Source organism: Solea senegalensis, linkage group LG11, assembly GCF_019176455.1.
Source record: "Solea senegalensis isolate Sse05_10M linkage group LG11, IFAPA_SoseM_1, whole genome shotgun sequence".
NCBI classification, from domain to species: domain Eukaryota; kingdom Metazoa; phylum Chordata; class Actinopteri; order Pleuronectiformes; family Soleidae; genus Solea; species Solea senegalensis.
In genome coordinates, this window is record NC_058031.1 from 1219784 (window position 1) to 1241151 (window position 21368).

At 41.4% G+C, this 21368-nt stretch overlaps 1 protein-coding gene across 1 annotated transcript; it reads right to left on the reverse strand.

The window, feature by feature from the left end:
- Nucleotides 1-817: 817 nt before the first annotated feature.
- Nucleotides 818-20647, reverse strand: LOC122776720 (heparan sulfate glucosamine 3-O-sulfotransferase 6-like). The gene is made up of 2 exons (XM_044037387.1): nucleotides 19811-20647; nucleotides 818-2686 (listed from the first exon to the last, which is right to left on the reverse strand). The coding sequence occupies exons 1-2, from the start codon at nucleotides 20314-20316 to the stop codon at nucleotides 2068-2070; spliced, it is 1125 nt and encodes a 374-aa protein (XP_043893322.1). The 5' UTR covers nucleotides 20317-20647; the 3' UTR covers nucleotides 818-2067.
- Between the last annotated feature and the right edge of the window lie 721 nt (nucleotides 20648-21368).

Sequence of the window (21368 nt, forward strand, 5' to 3'; positions counted from 1 at the left end):
GACCATAAAAGGTGCTTTGTCACTTTTGGACAAAGTTTGGCTAACAAGATAAACCTAGCGGCTACAAGTCTAAGCTAGGTTGTATTTTCTGACTATTGAGCCAATTGAGTGTATTTACCATAACATAAGTAATTGCTGTGTTTTGTTTTGTTTTGTGTGTTTATTCAATGTAAGGCCACAATATAACTTAGCTCAGCATAATGTCTCAGGGAAAATAAAGCTAAGTTAGCTTTGTGTACAGGCAAGACAATAAAATCTAGATTAAAAAAACAAAACAGGATTTAACAGGTTATTTGGTGATCTTCACAAAGCCTGGCTAACACGATAAACCCAGCTGCTACAAGTCTAAGCTAAGTTGTATCTTCTGACTCCGCAAAAATAAGCTAATTAAGTGTATTTCATAAAGTTAGATCCTTTGACAATGAGGACACATGTTGCTAGAGACAGTTTTGTAAGTTGCTTTTTTTTAGCTCGCAAACTATTATATTAAACTATTATGGTTAAGCTAACCAAACCAATGCAGGTCAATGTAGCTTAAAGTGGACATGAAAGTTTCTTGATATACTTGTCGGTTGGTTGCAGTTTTTAACACTGAATTCTAAAGTAATTCACAACAGTTTCACACACACGGAATAAATATCTCACTAATCTCCTCCTGAAATGGGTCAGTAGTGATTAAATACACGTCGTCATCTTCCCAGCAGATGTATTTCTTATTCTCTGCAGCAGCAAAAACATTGGCTTGTACAAAGGGGACAATATTGGGAGAGGTTTTGAGAAATAAAATGTATACAGTAAATGAGTCTGGAACACGTCGTAGAATAAAAGTTTTACTCATAATTTTCCAGCAGAATTTCTTATACAAAAGTCTCAGAGTGAACATCTCAACAATAGTTTTGTCATCTTATAAATTATAGGCTTTTTAGAAATATACAGTTGCGTGTCAGTACCATTTTGTGGAGGTCATTGCAGATGAAGGTGTGGCCTGTTGACGAAGCACGACATAAATAACAGCACATTTACAGCATGTTGTGAACTGTAGTACCCATGTAGTAACCCACGTGTTTACATTTGATACAATAAAAGAATCCAGAAAGAGAAGCAGCAGAAAAGTTTAAAAAAATAACTGCATACACCGTATAAAGGCAAAATGAATGAATGAACAACGCTGATTTAAACCATTCATATCTCATGAATACATTTACATTTATGTTAAGGGATGGCTACTATTGTGCAGAATTGAAACCCCTTTGCTTATATTCTCACCGTCTATGTCCCTCTCCAAGCTCCAAACCGTCATTTGGTTTATCGTAGCTTTGCCCGACAGTCAAAGCTTGTTACTCTTATGTCATTTGGTTTAACTTTAGCTTTCTCTCTGATGTTATTTTTGATACACACATCGTGCTGTTAAGTGTTTTGGATGGCAATAAGAGCTTAGCATACTTCTGGTTCTTGCGGTGCCCAAGGGTTTGCAGTATGAGCCACAACCAGTGCTTCTCACTGGGTTTTGTGTTGATTGAAGCTCTTACAAGCTGGCTGCTTCAGACCTGGACATCCAAACAAGGTTAATGTGTTGGCAGACGCTGCGTTTAAAACATAGGAAATGAAGGAAATACAAACAGTGAAAGCTTTGGTAACACATTATAGCTGCGTTTCCACCAAGCGGTACCAGTGCACTTCAGCTTGCCAAGGTAAGGTTTGGAATGGTTGTCAATGTCAATAGAATGACTACGTACCACTGCGGTAGAGAATAAATCCCCATTTAATTTAACGCAACACAGTAAACTCTGCTCTGTACTGACATTATTCATGGACGCCCAGTTTTGAGGATTCTCTGTTGCCCAAAGTACTGTAGTGTGTGTGTGTGTGTGTGTGTTGTCGACATACCCCAAAACAAAATGGTGCCAAAACGATACTTTGGTATCCAGAATCAAGATAATTGCACAATGTAACAAACTCTACCAACTTGTACCATTTGGTGGAAACTGGGCAACCCTGCCTGGTCTTCCTTTGAAGTTGGCTGAACATGAATTTCACTCACTTTCAGGAACTTTGGTGAGTAAGCACTCAGTCCCAGCCAAAATTGTGGCCCGTCATTTGGTAGAACTTGAGATTGAAGGGTCTATAGAAGTCTCTCAGTCTGAGCAGGACCCCATCGGGGATCTGGGGATGGGGCCTACCCTTTGATTTCCCCAGGCAGCGCGGCCTGCTACTTCCCTCCGGCTTCTTCAGACAGGGGAAACCTTTGGTCTGGTTGAAGTAGAAGTGCTTGTCTGTCACCACGCGCTTGAGTCCTAGAAAGTCCTGGACCCGGCCCATCTCGCCTGCCGGGTCCGTCACGAGGCGCTCGCCACTCACGAAAAGGAAGCGCGAGAGAGGGAAGAATCGCAGCCAGTTCTCTAGATGTTTGGAGTAGATGCCGATGCGTACGGCGCTCCAGGACGTGTCGATGAGTCCGGTGGTGGAGTTGCGGAAGGCCAGGTTCTGGAACGACGGGAGACCGGGAGACTTGGTCAGAGTCTGGGTGTAGTCGGAAACAGCCCGTGTCACGGGGTCGCGCACCACCACGATGAGCTTGGTGTGGCGGCTCATGGCGAAGACGCGTCGGGGGGCTTCTTTGGTGATGAAGTAACTCGGGGTCTTCTCCATGGTGATCTGACCCTCCAGTGTACGAGGCATCAGGTTTCTGTGTGAAAGAGAAACTCTGTTAATAAAACTGGACTCCAAACGTCCACCGAGATTCTACTACTTTATTATATGACAAAAATAACATCTATGTTATGAAAAACAAAAATCAAATACGCTCCCTTGACATCCTCATAATTCTATGAGCATTCCTGTGTTGCCTTCAAGGCCTTTTGATTTTGCTGTGTAATTAGTGGAGCAAATCTGTGATTACAGGGAGATAGACATGACATTAGCTGCTGGCACTGATGGAGTGACCGTGTCAGCACTTTGAGTCGGCTACTGTAGGAAAACCACAGAAAAGTAATTTCCTCTCATCCCGCTGCCTCCTAAACAGACTGTGTGTCCCTTGAGTGAAATAACAGACACATTAATGTCAAACTGTTGGCATCATAAAGAAATTCCTGGTTTTCCACGTTTGTATGCACTACAGCAAAAATAGTATCATAAATATTCAGTGTCGTGTCTGTATTCAACAGATTTGGGCCATCCGTACTCGCTGATTCGATCACTCGTAGACAGCCACATACACTTCCTGTGATCACATATGATCAGATGTAACAGCCCTGCTCTTTTATTCAAATGCACGCTGACACAATAAGTGTCTACAAGAGCAAAATTAGACTTCCAACAAGCCTGAAGGTAATGAAAACACAACAGCTTTTCGTTTCTGCAGAATTTGAAAATTGTCTTCAATATCTGTTGATGGCAAGGTTGAGAATATGAATCGTTTCCACCATGTGTGCATTCATTTCTTTTTGCAAATTGCAGCATTTGCGGTTTGCTAATTTTCGTGCTCTTACATTGCAATTTTGATTTTGAGTTTGATTAAAAAAGAAAAAAGACCAATTACTCAATCAGACATGCTTATGCAAACGTATTTAAAGTGGGGAGCCATTTACCGAGCTCTGGACTGTCTGGCAAGACACTTGGCTTGTTTACAACGTGATCTTTCTGACCGCTCGTCTTTCCCTGCTTCCCAGATCGCAGCAATCGCAGATTACTGCGTTGTCATAACTGATGGAAAAGAACGAACAAAACGGGGGCCATTATCATAATGAACTGGAATTATCCCTTTATTAAATGAATATCTGGCCGCAGCTGTAATACCAGACAAACAGGCACGTGTCCAAACGCGTCCTTTAACATGGACGGCCATGTGTTCCCGTTCATCGCTGGTTATTGCCTTTGGCGCTGCCGTTGTTATTATCATCAGTGGTTGAGGTATTCTAAGCACACTCAGGACCGGGTTGCCCTCTTCCTCTTGATCTTCACCTCGACTTAAGACGACTCAGGCTCTGCACGAGAGTGACGCAGCCGTTCCTCGCGAAAGACCTCTAAATAAAGCCTGTGTGTGTGTGTGTGTGTGACTGAGAGTCGGCGTAACGTGCCAGAGCAGATCGTATATAGAGCGGAGGAAATGGGAGGGAAAGGAAAACCTATTTGTTTTACTCAAACGCTACCGTAGCGCTAAAATGGAATCTAATAACATCCGCTGTGAAAATATAATCCTGCCAGGTTTCCTCTCTGTGAAGAATATACACATTCAGAGTTTAAAGAAAGGATTTACATAAAAATCCTCGGTGTTTTCATTTGAAAATGTCTCTTCATCAAAGATAATCTGCATTCACATTATGATGTTGGGCAGTCAACGACCGTCCGTAGTTCTAGATTTACCTCTGCCTCCATCGATAAGATTAGATAAGAGATTCTTGTGAATGAATGATCCAGAAGATCCGTCAGAATTATGAAATAAGGGAAAAACAGGAGCACTCAGAGATCACTGATCTCCACCGAGGCTTAAACACCAGAATAAAACTTCACTTTCATTTAGCTTTTATCATCTTACATGAACATGAAAACATTCATCCTGATCTGTTAAGATGTCGCTGAGATATATACACATGTGATCTTGTTCAATGGGATTGAACTATCCACATCCGTAATCTCTTGTTGTCTGAGCCTCGGGAACAAACACCAAATATTGTTAAAATCAAAGGATTTCTCTACAGTTCTTCCCAGATTTCTTGAAATGTTTATATTTTTTATTAGTTGCTAAGAGGACAAACATATGGGATTAGGACTAGGGTTAGGATTATGGAGATTGTAGGGGTGGTTGGGGTGAAATTTAGTCTCTTGGTAGAGTGTCTGATTCTACGTACAAACACGACATTTCAATATTATTATTATTGTTATTATTATTATTATTCTTCAGTTTCCAGTCGTCTCAAATTAGCATTAAATCTATCACTTCCTGTGCGGGAATGTCAATGGGCAACACGAGATCTAAACACGGAGACGTGAGTCGTGTGGAGCTGAGAATCCACATTGTGTGAATTTTCCTCTTTTACTGTAAAGAAGCACAAACACTAACAGATGTGTTACTTAACATTTTCTCTGGAAAATGCCCGGGTACTTGTAGTGTGGACACAAGGCGTATCCACGGCAGAACTGATGTCTTTTTTAATGCTAATGGAGTAATGTGCACATAAACTAAGCAGGCAGGAATGTCACTGTTGCAACTGGGAAAGATCCCTGGGATCATTTCCATGTTTCTCCTCCTCCTCCTCCTCCTCGTCGTGGTTGGTCTGTGAGTGAAGGAGATTATGAGGCTCAGAGCTCTGCTGTGTGCTGATGGAGACGACTCTGCCTCTGATCTAATTCACTCACTCAACTCCAAATCCTACTTCATGTCCTCTGGTTACATTAACTCATGGGATTCATAAGAAATCCACGGGAGAGGAAAAAAACTAAAAAGTAAAACACATTTTTTGTTTTTTGTATGCATGTAAATGTAATGAATTATCCCAACTTTAAACTCTGATTTTAATCTGAGAATTCAATTTTTTCCCCACAGAATTCTGACTTTAATTGGATAATTCTAATTTCAATATCAGAATCATGACTTTAATCTCTGATTGTAATCTGAGCATTCTGCCTTTTTTTCCACTCAGAATTCTGACTTTAATCTCTTATTTTTAATCTGAGAATTCTGACTATTTTCCTCAGAATTCTTACTTTTTAAAAACTTTTTTTTTCTTCACATGTGGCCCTCATCCTCTTCCGTGGAAACCTCTAACACAATAAATAAACACATGAATGAATGAATGAGTAAATAAATGAATAAATGAAGTAAAAACCAGAAGAGGAAACAATTATGTTGCTATGATTTGTTGAAGTGACGACCTCCGTGTCAGAGGCCAAGTTTCGGAGCCTCTGGGGCCACGCGCTTCTTTCTGGTCACCACATGAGCGGCAGTAGAGTTTTTCTGAATCTCGGTCCCACACAAAAAAAAAAGGGGCTACATTTCTTATTTGGATCCAAGGAAAGTTTAACAACTCTGGCTTTGAGAGGAAATTCCTCCCCCTGGATACTGTTACTCACATGTGTCGTCAATCTGTGGAAATGCTCGTTTTGGTGCATCCACTTAACCTGGACCTGCCTCGCTCTACCTCTGTGTCCTCACTGTCAACAACAGCACCTGAGCCGACACGCCGGAGCAATTAAGGGAATATTTCAGCAGAGAAAAAAGGAAAATTGCATTCTTTAATCATCACATTTATGGCTGCAGTGCACCTGGGCGCCTCAAAAACCATGCTTTCCAGTCTGTTTCTTTTCAGATAAATTGCTCCCAGTTTGGCTTTTGAACATTCGTGGCTTTAGAGACCAACCTTTGTGCCTTAAAAGGATTTTTTGAATTGAATTGTGGTTGTGTGATGAAGTAACACACTGGAAACATGGCTGACATTGGGATTTTAGCCACTTAACAAAGTGTTTCTATCATAAAATATATCCCTGCTGAAGTCTTCAATTTCTTTTTTTCATAGTTATATAGTATTTTTTAAACTGGAAACTGAAGTTTGTGTTGCTACACCAAAGTCCATAGAGAAAATCCACAATTGCATCACAGCACACGGGGGGTCGTTTATCCACTTGCTGCCTCCATCAGTGACTTCAATTGTCATTGTGTGGCTCTGGTGTTTGAAACCCTTTGTTTGGATTGACCACAGTGACACAAACGACCAAATAACGCAGCAATAGACCAACAACTCCTGTGTCTCTATGAGCTAAAAAGGCCTATTTCCTCTATGGAGTTTGGTGCAGGAGAGTGAGCGGTTTACAAATGTCACTTTTCTAAAAGCTGAATAATGATGACATAATGCTGTGAGCATATTCTCAAGATACCGTAGACTTAAACAGGTGAACATTTTATTCAGTAAACCTTTGGTTAATTGACTATAATCTGTTGTTCCTTGTGTCACAACCAGATTACAAAGAAATGGACGACAAAAAGCTCATGATTGCTGTTGATATTCCAGAAAAATAGTGTTATCTCTCAAAAAACCTACATTCTTTTTAAGCCATAAAACAAAAACACTACCAAATGTGAATCAAAGCCAGAGCATTTTTTTTTTACTATTTTTCTGTGGTTTTCTCGCAGTGAAAATTCTGAAAACAAAAACACTGAGGTGGCGTTCGGTGTTTTCAGAACGTGTGCGTGTTTAATGTCATGCACTCGTGTTCCATGTGAGGCCGAGCGCCGCCGCTGCTGCTGCCTTTGACATCATGTTTACATTTTGGACGAACAGTCTGTAATCACAGGAGAGCCTGGTTAAAGCCCAGAGGGGGAGGAGGCCACACAACATGGGGGGTTTAAAAAAAGGGAGGGAATAGGAGACAAGGCAACAAAGAAAGGACACTTCATTTTTGTAGGTGCACATCTGAACCTGGAGGAACCTGCTAAGGGCTAAGCTAATGGCCTTTAGCAAGTTTGTTAGCTGTTAAAACAAAGTTGAAGAAGTAAGGTTTGCTGCTAAAAATAATAGCTAAGCTAACGGCTGCGCTAAGGGTCAGAAGATGAGTGGGCATCGTAGCCTTGTAGCAGAAATGACTACTTTGTAAGCATTGATGCTAAATAATGAAGAAATGTTTGAGGCTGATTATTCACATTCTCACTGATCAAAAAACGACATCTTTCTAATTCATTTAATTCCGTGAAAAAAACATCGTTTTCATCACATAAAATTAACCTTTTATGCAATTTAGTAAAAAAATAGTTATTTTTGTTTAAAAGACAAAATCTTCTTTTTTTTTCAAAATAAAAGCCACTAAATCCTGCACGACTAAGTTGTTTTTGTTAAGAAAAGCAAATAATAATCATAAAAAACAACATTATTAAACTTGAATTCATCTACAGGGATCGGATATGAATGCTGACAGGCCAGCAGAGTTTAGATGTTTCCCTCCTGATGAAATGAGAGGTTTGTTGAGTCAGGCTTTTGTAGAGCTTGATGACGAGCTGTTTATCTGAATCAGGTGTGATGGAGCAGGGAAACATCTAAAACATGGAGCACGGTGAATCTCAGAGGACCAGGAGTGGTGTGATGTAAGAGGTTAAAAAAAAGAACAAATGGAAAGAAGAACCTTAACCTGAAAAAGCTTATTTAAAGTCGTGAGGACCAGACAAAATGATATAAGTACAAGTACACTATCACACACACTCACTCAAAGTGGTTTTATATCTTAGTGAGGACACCTTATAGACATAACACATTCCCTTACCCTTACCTTAACCCTAACATAAGGTCTTAAGACGGGAAAAAGGCACTTCAAAGTTGCGAGGACCAGACAAAAATGTCCTCACAGAGACATAAATACAGGTACACACAGTGATTTTTCAGTGTGGGTGGGCTGAGCTTTACTGGGCTGTGTGTGTGTGTGTGTGTGTTAAAGTACTGCAGGCTGAGTGGCTGTTGTTTATGACTACTACACACACACACACACTGTGAGCAGCAGCAGCAGCAGCAGCAGCAGCAGCAGGGACAGTTTAATGTGGACACAAACACGACTTTCTCTGTCCTGTAAAAAGCCACACATTCTGGACGTTTAAAGACACAGTAAGTAACTCCGCGTGCGGTCAGAACTCACTTGATACCAGGATCTTTTTCTTTTTGACATTTTTACAACATGACAAACGAGTCATGGCAAACAAAACGCAGCCGTTCCATAAAAACACGACAACGCAGAATTAGCAACATAAAAAAAAATGAAGAAGCTAAAAATGAAGCCGGACCGCACACGGCACGCTGCGCTGCAGATTTAAGACTCGCGGAGACACTTCCTTTAGTCTCTGTAGCCACAGGGAGACACTTATATGAGACAAATCTGGTTATTGCCATTAGTTAAAGGTACTTTTAGTTCCTTTTGCCCGAGACGGCTTTAAACTGCAGAGGAAAACATCAAGTTTGTCCTTATTTCAGTTTCATGGACTAAAAAAAACCCCACAGAACGACTGGAAAAGCCAGAGCACATGAGTCCTGGTGATCCACATGTTTTGATGTGTAATTTGTGGAGGTTTTCTTTTAAGCTGTGGGATGAATTTCTGGTAGAAAAACTAGAAGAAGAAGAAGAAGAATCTGATCAACAGATTAGGTGTAATTACATCTTAATCAGCTCCTGATTTGAATGGAAACCACACACTGACAAACAAAGCTCCAATGCATTTGAAATAGGATCAACGGTAGGTTTAAGTGTTTCTGATGTTACTAAGTAAAGCCGTAGGAAATCTATTTGATTTTTTTTCCCCATAATTCCATTTTTTCCACTTTTATATAATTGACATAACGTGACCAACAACATACGATACACAACACAAACTCAGATTACTTATGCAACACAACATTGCACGTAAAGTCTGAAATACATCACATTCAGGTGGTGATGTACATTTTTTAAATTTCCCTGGAAAATCATAGATTTGTTTAAAAAAACAAAAACAAATTTAAGCAACAATATTGTTTGGAAAAGAGGATAAAAAGCCCAGCATTGCTCAATTCATGACAGAAGAAGCTCCAGATGATTCCTGTGTCAGAGGTTCTCACACTGAGCAATCATTGCACTTAAAAGTAGAAAGAGTATTTCTGATTTTCCTCCAAGTACCACCAGAGGAAGCGCTCCACAGTTTGAGAACCATGCCTCGATATGTCACAGCTTTTGTTCACCTCTCTCCTGCTCAGATGTTGCTCTGAAATCAAAGCGTTTTTTATGTGTTTATCTCAAAATAAATAAAAGGGCCATGTCACTTTCACTTGTTCCCACACTATATTAACCACTTATTTATTTATTTTCTGTCCAAATCCCTTTGAGTCTTCTTTTTCAAACACAAACACAAACAGAGAGAGAGAGAGAAGCGTCTGACGAGGCCGAGCACAGGATGGATCCACATCTGGGAGCAATGAAGCCTCGGTCGGAGTTTGTGCACATATGTGTGTGTGTGTGTGTGTGTGTGGAGATGAGGGAAGTGTTTCTGGGTTAAGGGGAAGTTTCCCCTCAGCTCCCAGAGTTCTCTGGACCCCCAGACCCTGCTAATCCCCACCAGCCTTCAGTGCAACTGCACGGAAATGGACTCTTCCAGCCTGAAGGTCAGAGGCAGATGGTTGTGATTCAGACCACCAGGGATCACGGGGGATCATGTAATGCAACGTGTCATCATGTGCAGCCCTCTCTCTCTCTCTCTCTCTCTCTCTCTCTCTCCCTCTCCCTCCCCCACTTTTCTGCCTTCCACGACTTCAAAGCGTCCACTTGGCCTCGGCTTTATCCCTCAACGTGAGATTGTTATGAATATATCTGACATGTGTGAAGGAATTTTAAAACACACTCAACATCCCGGAGCACTGCAGATGGACGTATGAAGACAGATCACTGTGTGTGTGTGTGTGTGTGTGTATTATGGATGGCAAACACTGGGCTGTGCAGCTTCTGTGGGTTGATTACAAGTCAGCGCTCAATAAAAGACGAGGTAAAGTGGCGCGTCTCTCTGTGTCTGTTGGAGGTCGGCCATTGCATTAGTTGGACGCTGTTTCTGGACAACATATATATGTGTGTGTGTGTGCGTGTGTGTGTGTGTGCGTAGCCCTTTTATTAAATGTATCATTTCCTCGGTTAAGAAGGAAAAGAAAGTAAGAAAAACCTCAATTTCAGCCTGAAGATTTGATTTTGACGGCGTATACAGTAAGAGTGGTTTTTATGACGTATTTACACATCATTAACACAACCTAGAAACTCTCTCATTGATAACACGGCAGAGACGGAAAGAAAGAGAGATTTTAACCTCAAACTAAACAGTTCGCCGTCAAAAAAAACAAACATTTTTAGCTCAGAGTTCACAGAAAATAACTGACAAATGAGTTGATTATGGAAATAATTGTGAGTAGCAGCTCATCGACTGAAACACTGAGACTTCATCTTGATGTAAAACAGCCTTTTCTTGGGCACCAAACTCCATTAAGACATTAAACCTGTTTTTAAGATATTGTAAACTCAAGCAGGTGTCGATTATATTAAATCAGCCTTTTTTAAAGTAGCTAAAAATCACTTTTTTCAGATGATCCACACTTCAAAAAACCCCAACCATCCCTTTAAAGCCAAAGACATAAATTAAAATGCAGATGTTTTTGCATGAAAATAAGTTGTTTCCTAGTAAATAATACAATTCAAATGAAAACCATATCAGTTCAAATATGTTAAACAACCTTTTCTGACTTGAAAATCTGCGTTTTTAGCTCACAGGGACACAGGAGCTTGTGGTCGACTATAACTTTGTGTCACTTTATGTCTTTCAGGTAAATCTGAATAAAGGATTTCAGACACAGAAGTCACACAATAACACATTTGAAGTAAGTGACGTGGTGAAACACACAACTCCTGTGTGCTGTCATGTAAAATCGCTGATTCTCTCTATGGAGAAGTCTTGTGGTGAAACAACGCTTCAAACATACATAGAACAAGATACTGTAGACTCACACAGGTGTAGATTACATTAAATCACATCCACACTTAAAAAAAAACCTTAACTTATCCCATAAAGGCCAAAGTAATTCATTAAAATGCAGATGTTTTTGTATGAAAATAAGTTGTTTCCTTGTAAAGAATAAAACTCACATGGAAACCATCTCTGCTCGTACGTCTGAATAAACACTGGATGTTTGTTTAAGTTATGGTGGTGTGTGTGTGTGTGTGTGTGTGTGTGTGTGTGTGTGTGGCGGAGGACGGTTACACACTGTGAAGGTTGGTGTCTGGCGGGTGACGAGTATTTTTACTGAGGAGGTTTGTATCACTGGTGTAGGTCGGTAGGAAAAGAGCAGAAGAATGTGTCTGCTGAGGGGGAAAGACAGAGAGACAGACAGAGAGAGAGACAGACAGAGTCAGAGAGAGACAGAGAGAGAGACAGACAGACAGAGACAGACAGACAGAGAGAGAGGCGGAGCCGAGAATAGAGACATCACAGAGAAAGAGGGAGGGATGAGTGAAGTGGTGAAGTGGTCAGTCAGAGTTTCCTCTGGTGAACAAGGTGTGTGTGTGTGTGTGTGTGCGTGCGTGCGTGCGTGTGTGTGCGTGTGTGTGTGTGAGCATGTACAGAATGTGACAGGAAAACACGACGTATGTGACGTTATTTTGTGATTCTGCAATAATCAAACTATATTATTTATTATAATATTTATTTATTTTATTCCTTTCGTCATCAAGTAAAACATGGAAGAAATCAGAACGTGAGCTTCAAAGTTCAAGTCTTTGTTCTGCTGAATGAGTTCAAACTGTTCTGAAGTCAGTTTTATTATTATTGTTAGGAACAAATGTATTCATTCATTCATTCATTCATATGAAGCGTGTGTTTTAAGTTAAGTTCTTCATTTAACTTTATTTTCAGTCCAAGAACCTGGTACTTGTCAGGACCTGTAGACCTCATGGAGACCAAAACCTGGTCCTAATGAAGTTGAACCTTCTCATCTCAAGTTCAGGACTATAAGATTAGAAGTTAGTTCATGATTTTATTAAAGTTTACAAATGAGTGGAAGTCAATGCACGGTCCTGAGAAGAATAGCTGTACAAACATGTGTGTGTGTGTGTGTGGGTGTGCTGCTGACGGCTCCTTATCGAATGGGAAAATCTACAGTCGGGTTCCTGCTCGGTCCACAGTGGTTTTATCTAAGAGCCACCGGGGGCCACGGGGGGACACAGGGGCCCCCATCAACAGTGGGACGGACAGATGGACAGATGGACGGACGTGTAGATGACATGTAGATTACAGAGAGACACTTTGACGTTAGATCAACAGAATTTATTTAAATTAAGATCCATTTTCTTTGAAGATAAACATCATCTACAGGAAAGACTGAGAGGGAAAGACAGAAAGAGCGAAAGAGAGAAAAAGAAGACGGTCATAACAAACTGTGAATACTAACAGGCGAATAATAAAACCTCAACAAACTGTTGATTTCTTAAGCATTTTTCTTCATGTTTAAATCATTGAATTATTTCTTTCAATGAGCAAAACTGTAGAATGTCACTTTCGCTCTAGTTTTTTTCACCTCCAAACATTTAGTTTTTTACCTAAATGTATGTTCCCATTACATTTAGGTAAGAATTGACCACTGATGATGTCACAAAAATAAAAAAAATGAAATCCTTATTTATTTCAACGGGCAAAACTGTAAAATATCAAATCTCTGTCAAAACATTTGAAGATTTGAGCGGAATTTGGTAAATGTTTGCAAAAATAGAAACTCTAGCATCAGAGTAAGTTTCACCGCACAATCACATCCGATTGATGTGAGTCTTTGTTAACGGTAGACATCCATCCAATAATATTCGCCATCAATTTTGTAAGAATCGACCACTGATGATGTCACAAAAATGATGACATTTATTTCAACGGGCAAAAGTGTAAAATGTCATATCTCTGTGAAAAGTCACTAATGTCACTAAGTTTCACCCTGTCATCCCCTAACCCCATCATCTAGATTACAGGTTGACATGTAACGTGGTTCAACATGTGTTCATCTCAGTGACACCTTCAGTGATCAGGATGAATTGATTGATTTGTGAGTTTATGTAAGATAAAGTTCTACAGCAGTGGATTCACATGGAAACACTTCAGGAGGTGAAAATGAAGCTGATTCCTCTCTTGTCCTCTGTCTGTGTGTGTGTGTGTGTGTGTGTGTGGATGAAAACTCATGTGTTCATAAACACACTAACGACAGCAGTGTTGAGTGGGTCGAGTTAAACATGAAACACCAGCTCAACACGAGGCGACAGAGGAAACAACCAACGCTTTGCTTTCATTAAAACACACACACACACCTCAGAGACACACACACACACACACACACTCAGACACACACACACACAGACACACACACACACACACACACACACACACACTCAGAGACACACACACACACACACACACACACACACACACACACACACACCTCAGAGACACACACACACACACACACACACACACACACCTCAGACACACACACACAGACACACACACACACACACACACACACACACACACACTCAGAACACACACACACACACACACACACACACACACACACACACACACACACACCTCAGAGACACACACACACACACACACACACACACACCTCAGACACACACACACACACACACACACACACACACACACCTCAGACACACACACACACACACACACACACACACACACACACACGTCATCTAACGCAGGATATTTACAGTAAAAACGCAGCGTTTGATGTTTGGTTCCAGGCGTAATTAATCTCATTTCCTCTGGAGGGCAGCGCAGGCATCACCTACAATTAAGTGAATTTCGCTAAATTGGTCGCGTCAAAACTGACACAGGAAGGTTTTTAGGAGCGGGCAAAAGTGGATTTGGTTCTCACGGCTCCCACCCACACACACACACACACACACACACACTGACTCACACACACACACACAGTGTCAGACATTAACCAGACAAACACACACACACGCTCACGTGAGGACATGCAGACAGGCCAGAGGAGGTGAAGTGTGTGTGTTTGAGTCAATATTCTGCATTAACCTTTAATTTCCTGATCACTTTCTCACTTTCACTTCAAAAAAAAGTCACGTTTTAAAGACGAAAAGTACACAATAATGATATTCAAGCCTCACTTTTTTGTTTTCTTTGTCTTTTTCTATACAGTTTCATTTGTGTGATATTTGGATGCAAAATGATTGATGTAAAATCACTGATTTCCACTGTGACGCAAACTTTAGTTTAAAGTTGAAAAAGTCTGTTTTTCACTGATTTAAAGGAGTGAAGACATACTTTGTAGATTAAGATTATGTAGATTTAAGTGGCAGTAGATTTTATTTTGTGAACCTTTTGTTTAGAATCATTTTTTTCCTTGTTTATCTGATGGTTTTCAGTGCATTGACCTCAGTAAGTGAACTTTAAATATTTTTTTGATCATTTACTCAAAGGTTTTCCAGGTTCATTCACATTTTTGTGTTTTTTTTTGACAAAAATATGCTTTTTTAGTTGTGATACGTCGTGATTTTTGTCATTTTTGATCATTTACTGAATGTTTTTCAAGGTTAATTTACATTTTATGTGTTTTTTGACAAAATTGTGTATTTTAGTTGCGATACATCGTGATTTTTGTAGTATTTGATAATTTACTTAAAGTTTCCATAGATTAATTCACATTTTTTGTTCGTTTACTCAAAGTTTCTCCAGGTGAATTCACATTTCATGTGATTTATTGACATAATAAAGGGCAATGTTGCTGATATTCTTTGACTACTTTCTTTTCCTTCCATCACATTCTGCATCTTCAAACACCCTCAAAGCTTTTGTCTCATGCACAAAAGCCAAAAAAGATCCATAAATTTCCCAATTTTCCCAAATTCTCCCCACTGAAATCTTCTCTTCACCCTCATAAAACCAAGCAAAAAAAACAAAACACACGGGTCTTTCCTTCATGCGGCGTCCAAGAATGTGAGCCGAGAGGAATTCATCCAGAGAATCCCCCCGTGAGAGCTGGAGACGTCCAACAGGAAATAAAAACGTGGACATTCCTGTCTCGCTATCTCGTCCAGGTCTCGGCCGAGTTGATGAGGGGATGAAGATTTAGAGATGGAGAGGAGAAATATTGACTCGACAGTGAAAAAGGACAGAGAGAGACGGGTCCGGCAGATTTACATGACACTGTGAGTGTGAGTGACCCGAACGAGCCGATAAATCCACTCCGGCTACGCTCACGCGGCGAGCGGCGTAAATGTCAGCGGCGGACGAGAGGAACAGCTCCGTGTCAACAAGATTGAACGTCGCCGCAGTGAAGGGACAGAGATCAATAGAGAGGGAACCTATTTGAGGGCATCAATATCATGGAAATGGCATTTATATCCCATCATGCAACACCATAATGTGTGTGAATGGAGCCGCTTCCTGCCAAAACACCGCCATGTTGGCAGGAAGCGGCCAAACGGTACGTTTTTATCGCGTTTTTAAAGCGTTAGTGAGGTTAAAAATGGTCGTGAACTTCAGCGACGCTAACTTACTTCAATATCTTTTGTCTTCTATTTTTGAACGTGCTTTTATTGTGATGTGAATGTAAATGTTCTCCAAAGTCAAAGGAGGGAAAGTCTCATCAGAAAGACGTGGTCATGCTGCAGGTGTGGAATAATGTCCATACTCATGAACACCACCAGGGGGCAGTGTATTGTTTTATCTCCGTGGATTTAAAGTTCCCCGTGAAACGGACACTTTTGTTGTCTATTTGTTTTAGAATGTTTTCCTGCCAACATTAGAAAACTGGGTCACATGACATCTGGAGATCTATAGTGTGAGAGAAAACTGGGTGGACAGACAAATTGGAGTTTATTCTTCACAACAACAAGGTCAGCCATCTTGTTTTGTATTGTTTTTTTTCCTGCCAACATGGCGTCCAAAGGTCTATAGTGTGAAGGAAACTGGGAGGTCAATATTCATTGTTTGGTTGTTTTTGCTGTTGTTTACAACCACAGGGTCAGCCATCTTGTTTATAATCTCGTCCCTGCCAACGAGACACATGACGTCCAAAGATCGACAGTTTCAAGAAACAGGCTGCGAGAGGAAACTGGGTGGACAGATTTCAGGCGGTGCTGAAGTCGTGTGAATGAATCCGGCCTCACACTCACTCTCTCACCCACTCACACACACACACACACACACACACACACACGCCCTGGCTGTCTAAAGCTTCATTCTCCACCACTGAAACCACACTGTCGTTTCCAGTCGGTGGCAAAGCCAAAGCTTTTCCACATATAAGCATTTTTTTCTCAGACAATTTGCCAAATGCTTCCTTTAAGGATGTCCATGTGTTTGACTTGGTTAGCAGCAGAGCGACGACGGCCAAGTCTCAGAGACGCACATGTGCACTTACAGAAAGAAGAGGAAGAGGAAGAGGATGAAGAAGACGAGTGAGGAGCTGTGTCGCAGGATTAACGTTGTCAGTGATACTTTCCAGCCCCGGTTTCACATGGTTGTGTTGGCTCCACATGCGACGGCTCTGTTTCACGTTGATATAAACGCGAATCACCGCGTACTTAACGTGTAATTACACTAAATGTATAATATTTTTACAACAACATACGATATCTGGACGTGGAGGGTGAAGACAGACGGACGGTGTGTGTGATGTGTCAATCAATACTCAACTGAATTGATTTCATTTCATCGTCTTCTTTCTCTCTGTGGTGTCGACGTATGAAGTGATTTGAAACGTCAGGTTTCCTCCACTGACCGTTCATTCACTGCTTTTATTCAAATCTCAGCATAATTTCACAGATAATGTCAGGAAAACGTGTCGAAGCAGAAGTTTCTGACAAACGTTCTTTATTTCTAACGTGACAAATGTGTTTTTATCTGCTCTTATATTTAACACACACACACACACTCACACTCACACACACTCACACACACGCACACACACACACACACACACACACACACACACACACACACACTCACACTCACACAACACACACACACACACACACACACACACACTCTGATGTCACTCGATGCTGTTCAACATGAACCTCACAGAGAAGTGATCATTAGTATCGATCGCTCTCTCCTCCGTCATTTAACTGTCATTTTCTCCTCAGATCTTCATTCCCTCATCCTTCCTCCTGATGCGTCTCCTCTGTCCGTCCCTCCCTCTCTGTCCCTCTGTCTCTTTGTCCTCATCTGTGTGTCTGATGAGCTGCAGCAGCATTAATGTTCTCTGCTCTTTGTTGTTGGACGATCGTCAGCTGTTCACTGTCCACAACATCACTACCATCGTCCCTCTGTGATCAGAGCTGGACGTGACGAAGAGTCTCAGGAGACAGACGCAAACGTCATTTATGAAAACTGTCAACACTGACGAGGAGAGGAGGCAAGAGGAAAGGACGCAAGAGGAGAGGAGACAAGAGGAGAGGATGCAAGAGGAGAGGAGACAAGAGGAGGGAGGAGAGGAGGCAAGAGGAAAGGAGAGAGAGGAGACAAGAGGGAGAGGAGACAAGAGAAGCGGAGACAAGAGGAGAGGATGCAAGAGGAGAGGAGACAAGAGGAGAGAATGCAAGAGGAGAGGAGACAAGAGGAGAGGAGACAAGAGGAGAGAATGCAAGAGGAGAGGACACAGAGGAGGAGGAGACAAGAGGAGAGGATGCAAGAGGAGAGGAGACAAGAGGAGAGGACGCAAGAGGAGAGGAGGCAAGAGGAAAGGGCAAGAGGAGAGGGAGACAGAGAGGAGACAAGAGAAGCGAGACAAGAGGAGAGGATGCAAGAGGAGAGGAGACAAGAGGAAAGGAGCAAGAGGAGAGGGAGACAAGAGGAGAGGATGCAAGAGGAGACAAGAGGAGAGAATGCAAGAGGAGAGGAGACAAGAGGAGAGGAGACAAGAGGAGAGGGATGCAAGAGGAGAGGAGACAAGAGGAGAGAATGCAAGAGGAGAGGACACAAGAGGAGAGGAGACAAGAGGAGAGGATGCAAGAAGAGAGGAGACAAAAAAAGACTAGAAAAGGAAAAAGAGAAATCAAGAGGAGAGGGACCTACAACCAGCAGCAGGTGAAAATGTTCATATGAAGGAAACCAAAACCTGGTCCCAATGAGACGGAAGTTAGTTAAGGTTAAGTGTAAGGCTTTGTTTATTTTGTGTGTGTGTGTGTGAGACTGTTGATCACTGACTGTTCACTTTTTAATGACTGGCACTCGACCTTTAACCTTAAACAAACGTCTTTATGTGACGTTTATTTTCTTTTTTCTTGTTTTTTTTTCACAAACATCAACGACGAGATGTTTATTCACTGTTTGTTTTTTGTTAGTTTACAAACACGCTGGCCTCCACACTGCCCCCTTCAGGAACGGATGAACGAATGAATGAATGAATGAATGAATGAATGAATGAACAAATGAACGAATGAACGAATGAAGTATTTTTAAATCACAAAAGTGTCACAGATTCATCAAAGTCACACTGTAGAAATGTTCAGATTTCATCGTTGACGACCTGTTTTGAGTATTTCAACTGAATAATGTATTTTTTCAAAAAATAAATAAATACATAAATAAAGGGATAACCTTGTATAAAAATAATAAACTTCATTTAAAAAACCTGAGCAAAATATTTAAAGCATAACAATTTCATAACATGAGACACGAGTCAGTATATTTATTTTCCTGGTTTAAAAGTTGTTGCAGTGCTTATACTGAGGTTTGTCGTCAACTAATTATGAATATTCATGAGACTAATTTAAATATTCATGAAACAACTATCCGAATGTGAGCCTAATTATTTTTTACAGCAGAAATCTGACTGTTTAGAGGTAATTATATTGCTTCTTACACATGTAAATATCATTGAGAAACTCAAAAATTAAATTAGATAATTATATAAAGTATATATAATTTATTTATATATAAGTAGTTCAGCTAGAATAGAGATTATTGTCTTCTCTTTTTAAGGATACATGTTTTTACAGTAATTCTGAGTTTTTCCTCTGAGAAGAAAACTTTTCATGAGCTCAGAGAAACAGATTTGTGTCAGATAAATGTATGAAGATGTTTAGCGCACACAGCAAAACATGTAAACATGTCATCCAGACTTAAGTAAGTGTTGTATTATTGAAATATGATGGTTTGTCCAACATCTACAGACATCTGAGGACATTCAGCAGGGATTAAATGTCCTGCTGCTACTAATACTAATACTAATACTAATAATACTAATACTAGTAATACTAATACTAATAATTCTAATAACAAAGTCATCTGTACCTGTACCACTCCAGTCCTTTGTCGTAGAAACGGTCAAAGAAGTGCGGCTCCGCACCCACGGCCCTCACGTCCGGGTGGATGCGCAGGAACTCCAGCAGCGCGCGGGTTCCTCCTTTCTTCACGCCGATGATGATCGCCTGAGGGAACTTCTTACTGCCGAAAGTGTTCGCTATAGACATGTTGCTGTTGTTGTTGTCGTCGTCGTCCTCGTTATTGTTGTTGTTGGTGTCGCTGTTGGACAAGTCCCGCACGAGCGACGCGTTAAAGGTGCCGCCGCCGAGCTGCGCCGCGTCCTGCGCCGCGTCCGGCTCCTCATTCCTGCCGCTGATCCTCTCGTGCAGATGCGCTCGCTGCGTGAACACGGGTCTGGGCACGGAGTCACAGAGTCCGTTGAGGCAGTAGAAGAGGTACGTGACGAGGACGATCATGGTCAAGAAGACGGACAGCCGGGACTGCACGCGCAGGTGTCCCACGTTCAACGCAGCTCTCCATTTACTACATCCCATGAGTCGCAATCCTGAGCGCGAGGACACAAGGCAGGAAACACGGCACGTCGAAGCACCCCACCGTCATCTTCATCATCATCATCATCACTCCTAAACAAACAAACAAACAAAGTGGGAGCGACTTAAAACAACCGCCGCCTCCGCGCCACTGCAGCAAGTGGCGCAAAAGTTGCGCGTAAAAAGGTTCCACATGGTTCTGTGGTTTTCTCTGGATTCATCCGTTCATCAATGATCCAAAAACAACTTATGATCTTCCTCCATGACCTCAGAGAACTTAAGTCCCGCACACGCACACACAGGCTGAGCTGTGACTGTGACCAGACTGCGCGCTCCCGTGGATCTACTGTGGAGGAAGCTCCGTGGAAACACCACTGCCCACTCTGCCAAGTCCACGCCCCTGTTTATCAAACACACGCCCCCTCCATCCACAGCCCGTGTCACACTGACACAACAGGACAATAAGTAATGACACACGTGTAGGTCCTCAAGAAGTAACAAATACAAGAAAACACACACATCGTGTTTGTGCAGCGTTCGTAGTGAGAACCTTAACCTAAATCCAGTTCTAATCCCAACCCTAAAACCAGGTCTTAACCCCCAATCCAAATGTCAACAATACAGTGAGAGGACATTAGTGTTTTATTACAGACTCAGGACACACTCTAGAGTAAATACAGAGTAAACTACAGCGTAAACTACAGAGTAAATACAGAGTAAACTACAGAGTAAATACAGTGTAAACTGCAGCGTACACTACTGTGTAAACTTAAAAGTAAACTGCAGCGTAAACTACAGTGTAAACTACAGAGTAAACTACAGTGTAAACTACAGTGTAAACTACAGAGTAAATATAGTGTAAACTACAGAGTAAATACAGTGTAAACTAAAGTCTAACTAGTACCGCAAGCGGTAATCAACGGGTTCGAGCTTGACGGCTCGCGGGTCTCCCTGCGCCCACCTCGCCGTGCGAGACGTCTAGCTCATCTTCCGTTCATTCACCGCTTGCGGCAGTAGTAATTTTCAGCTTAGACTATTTTCAGCGTCCATGTGCT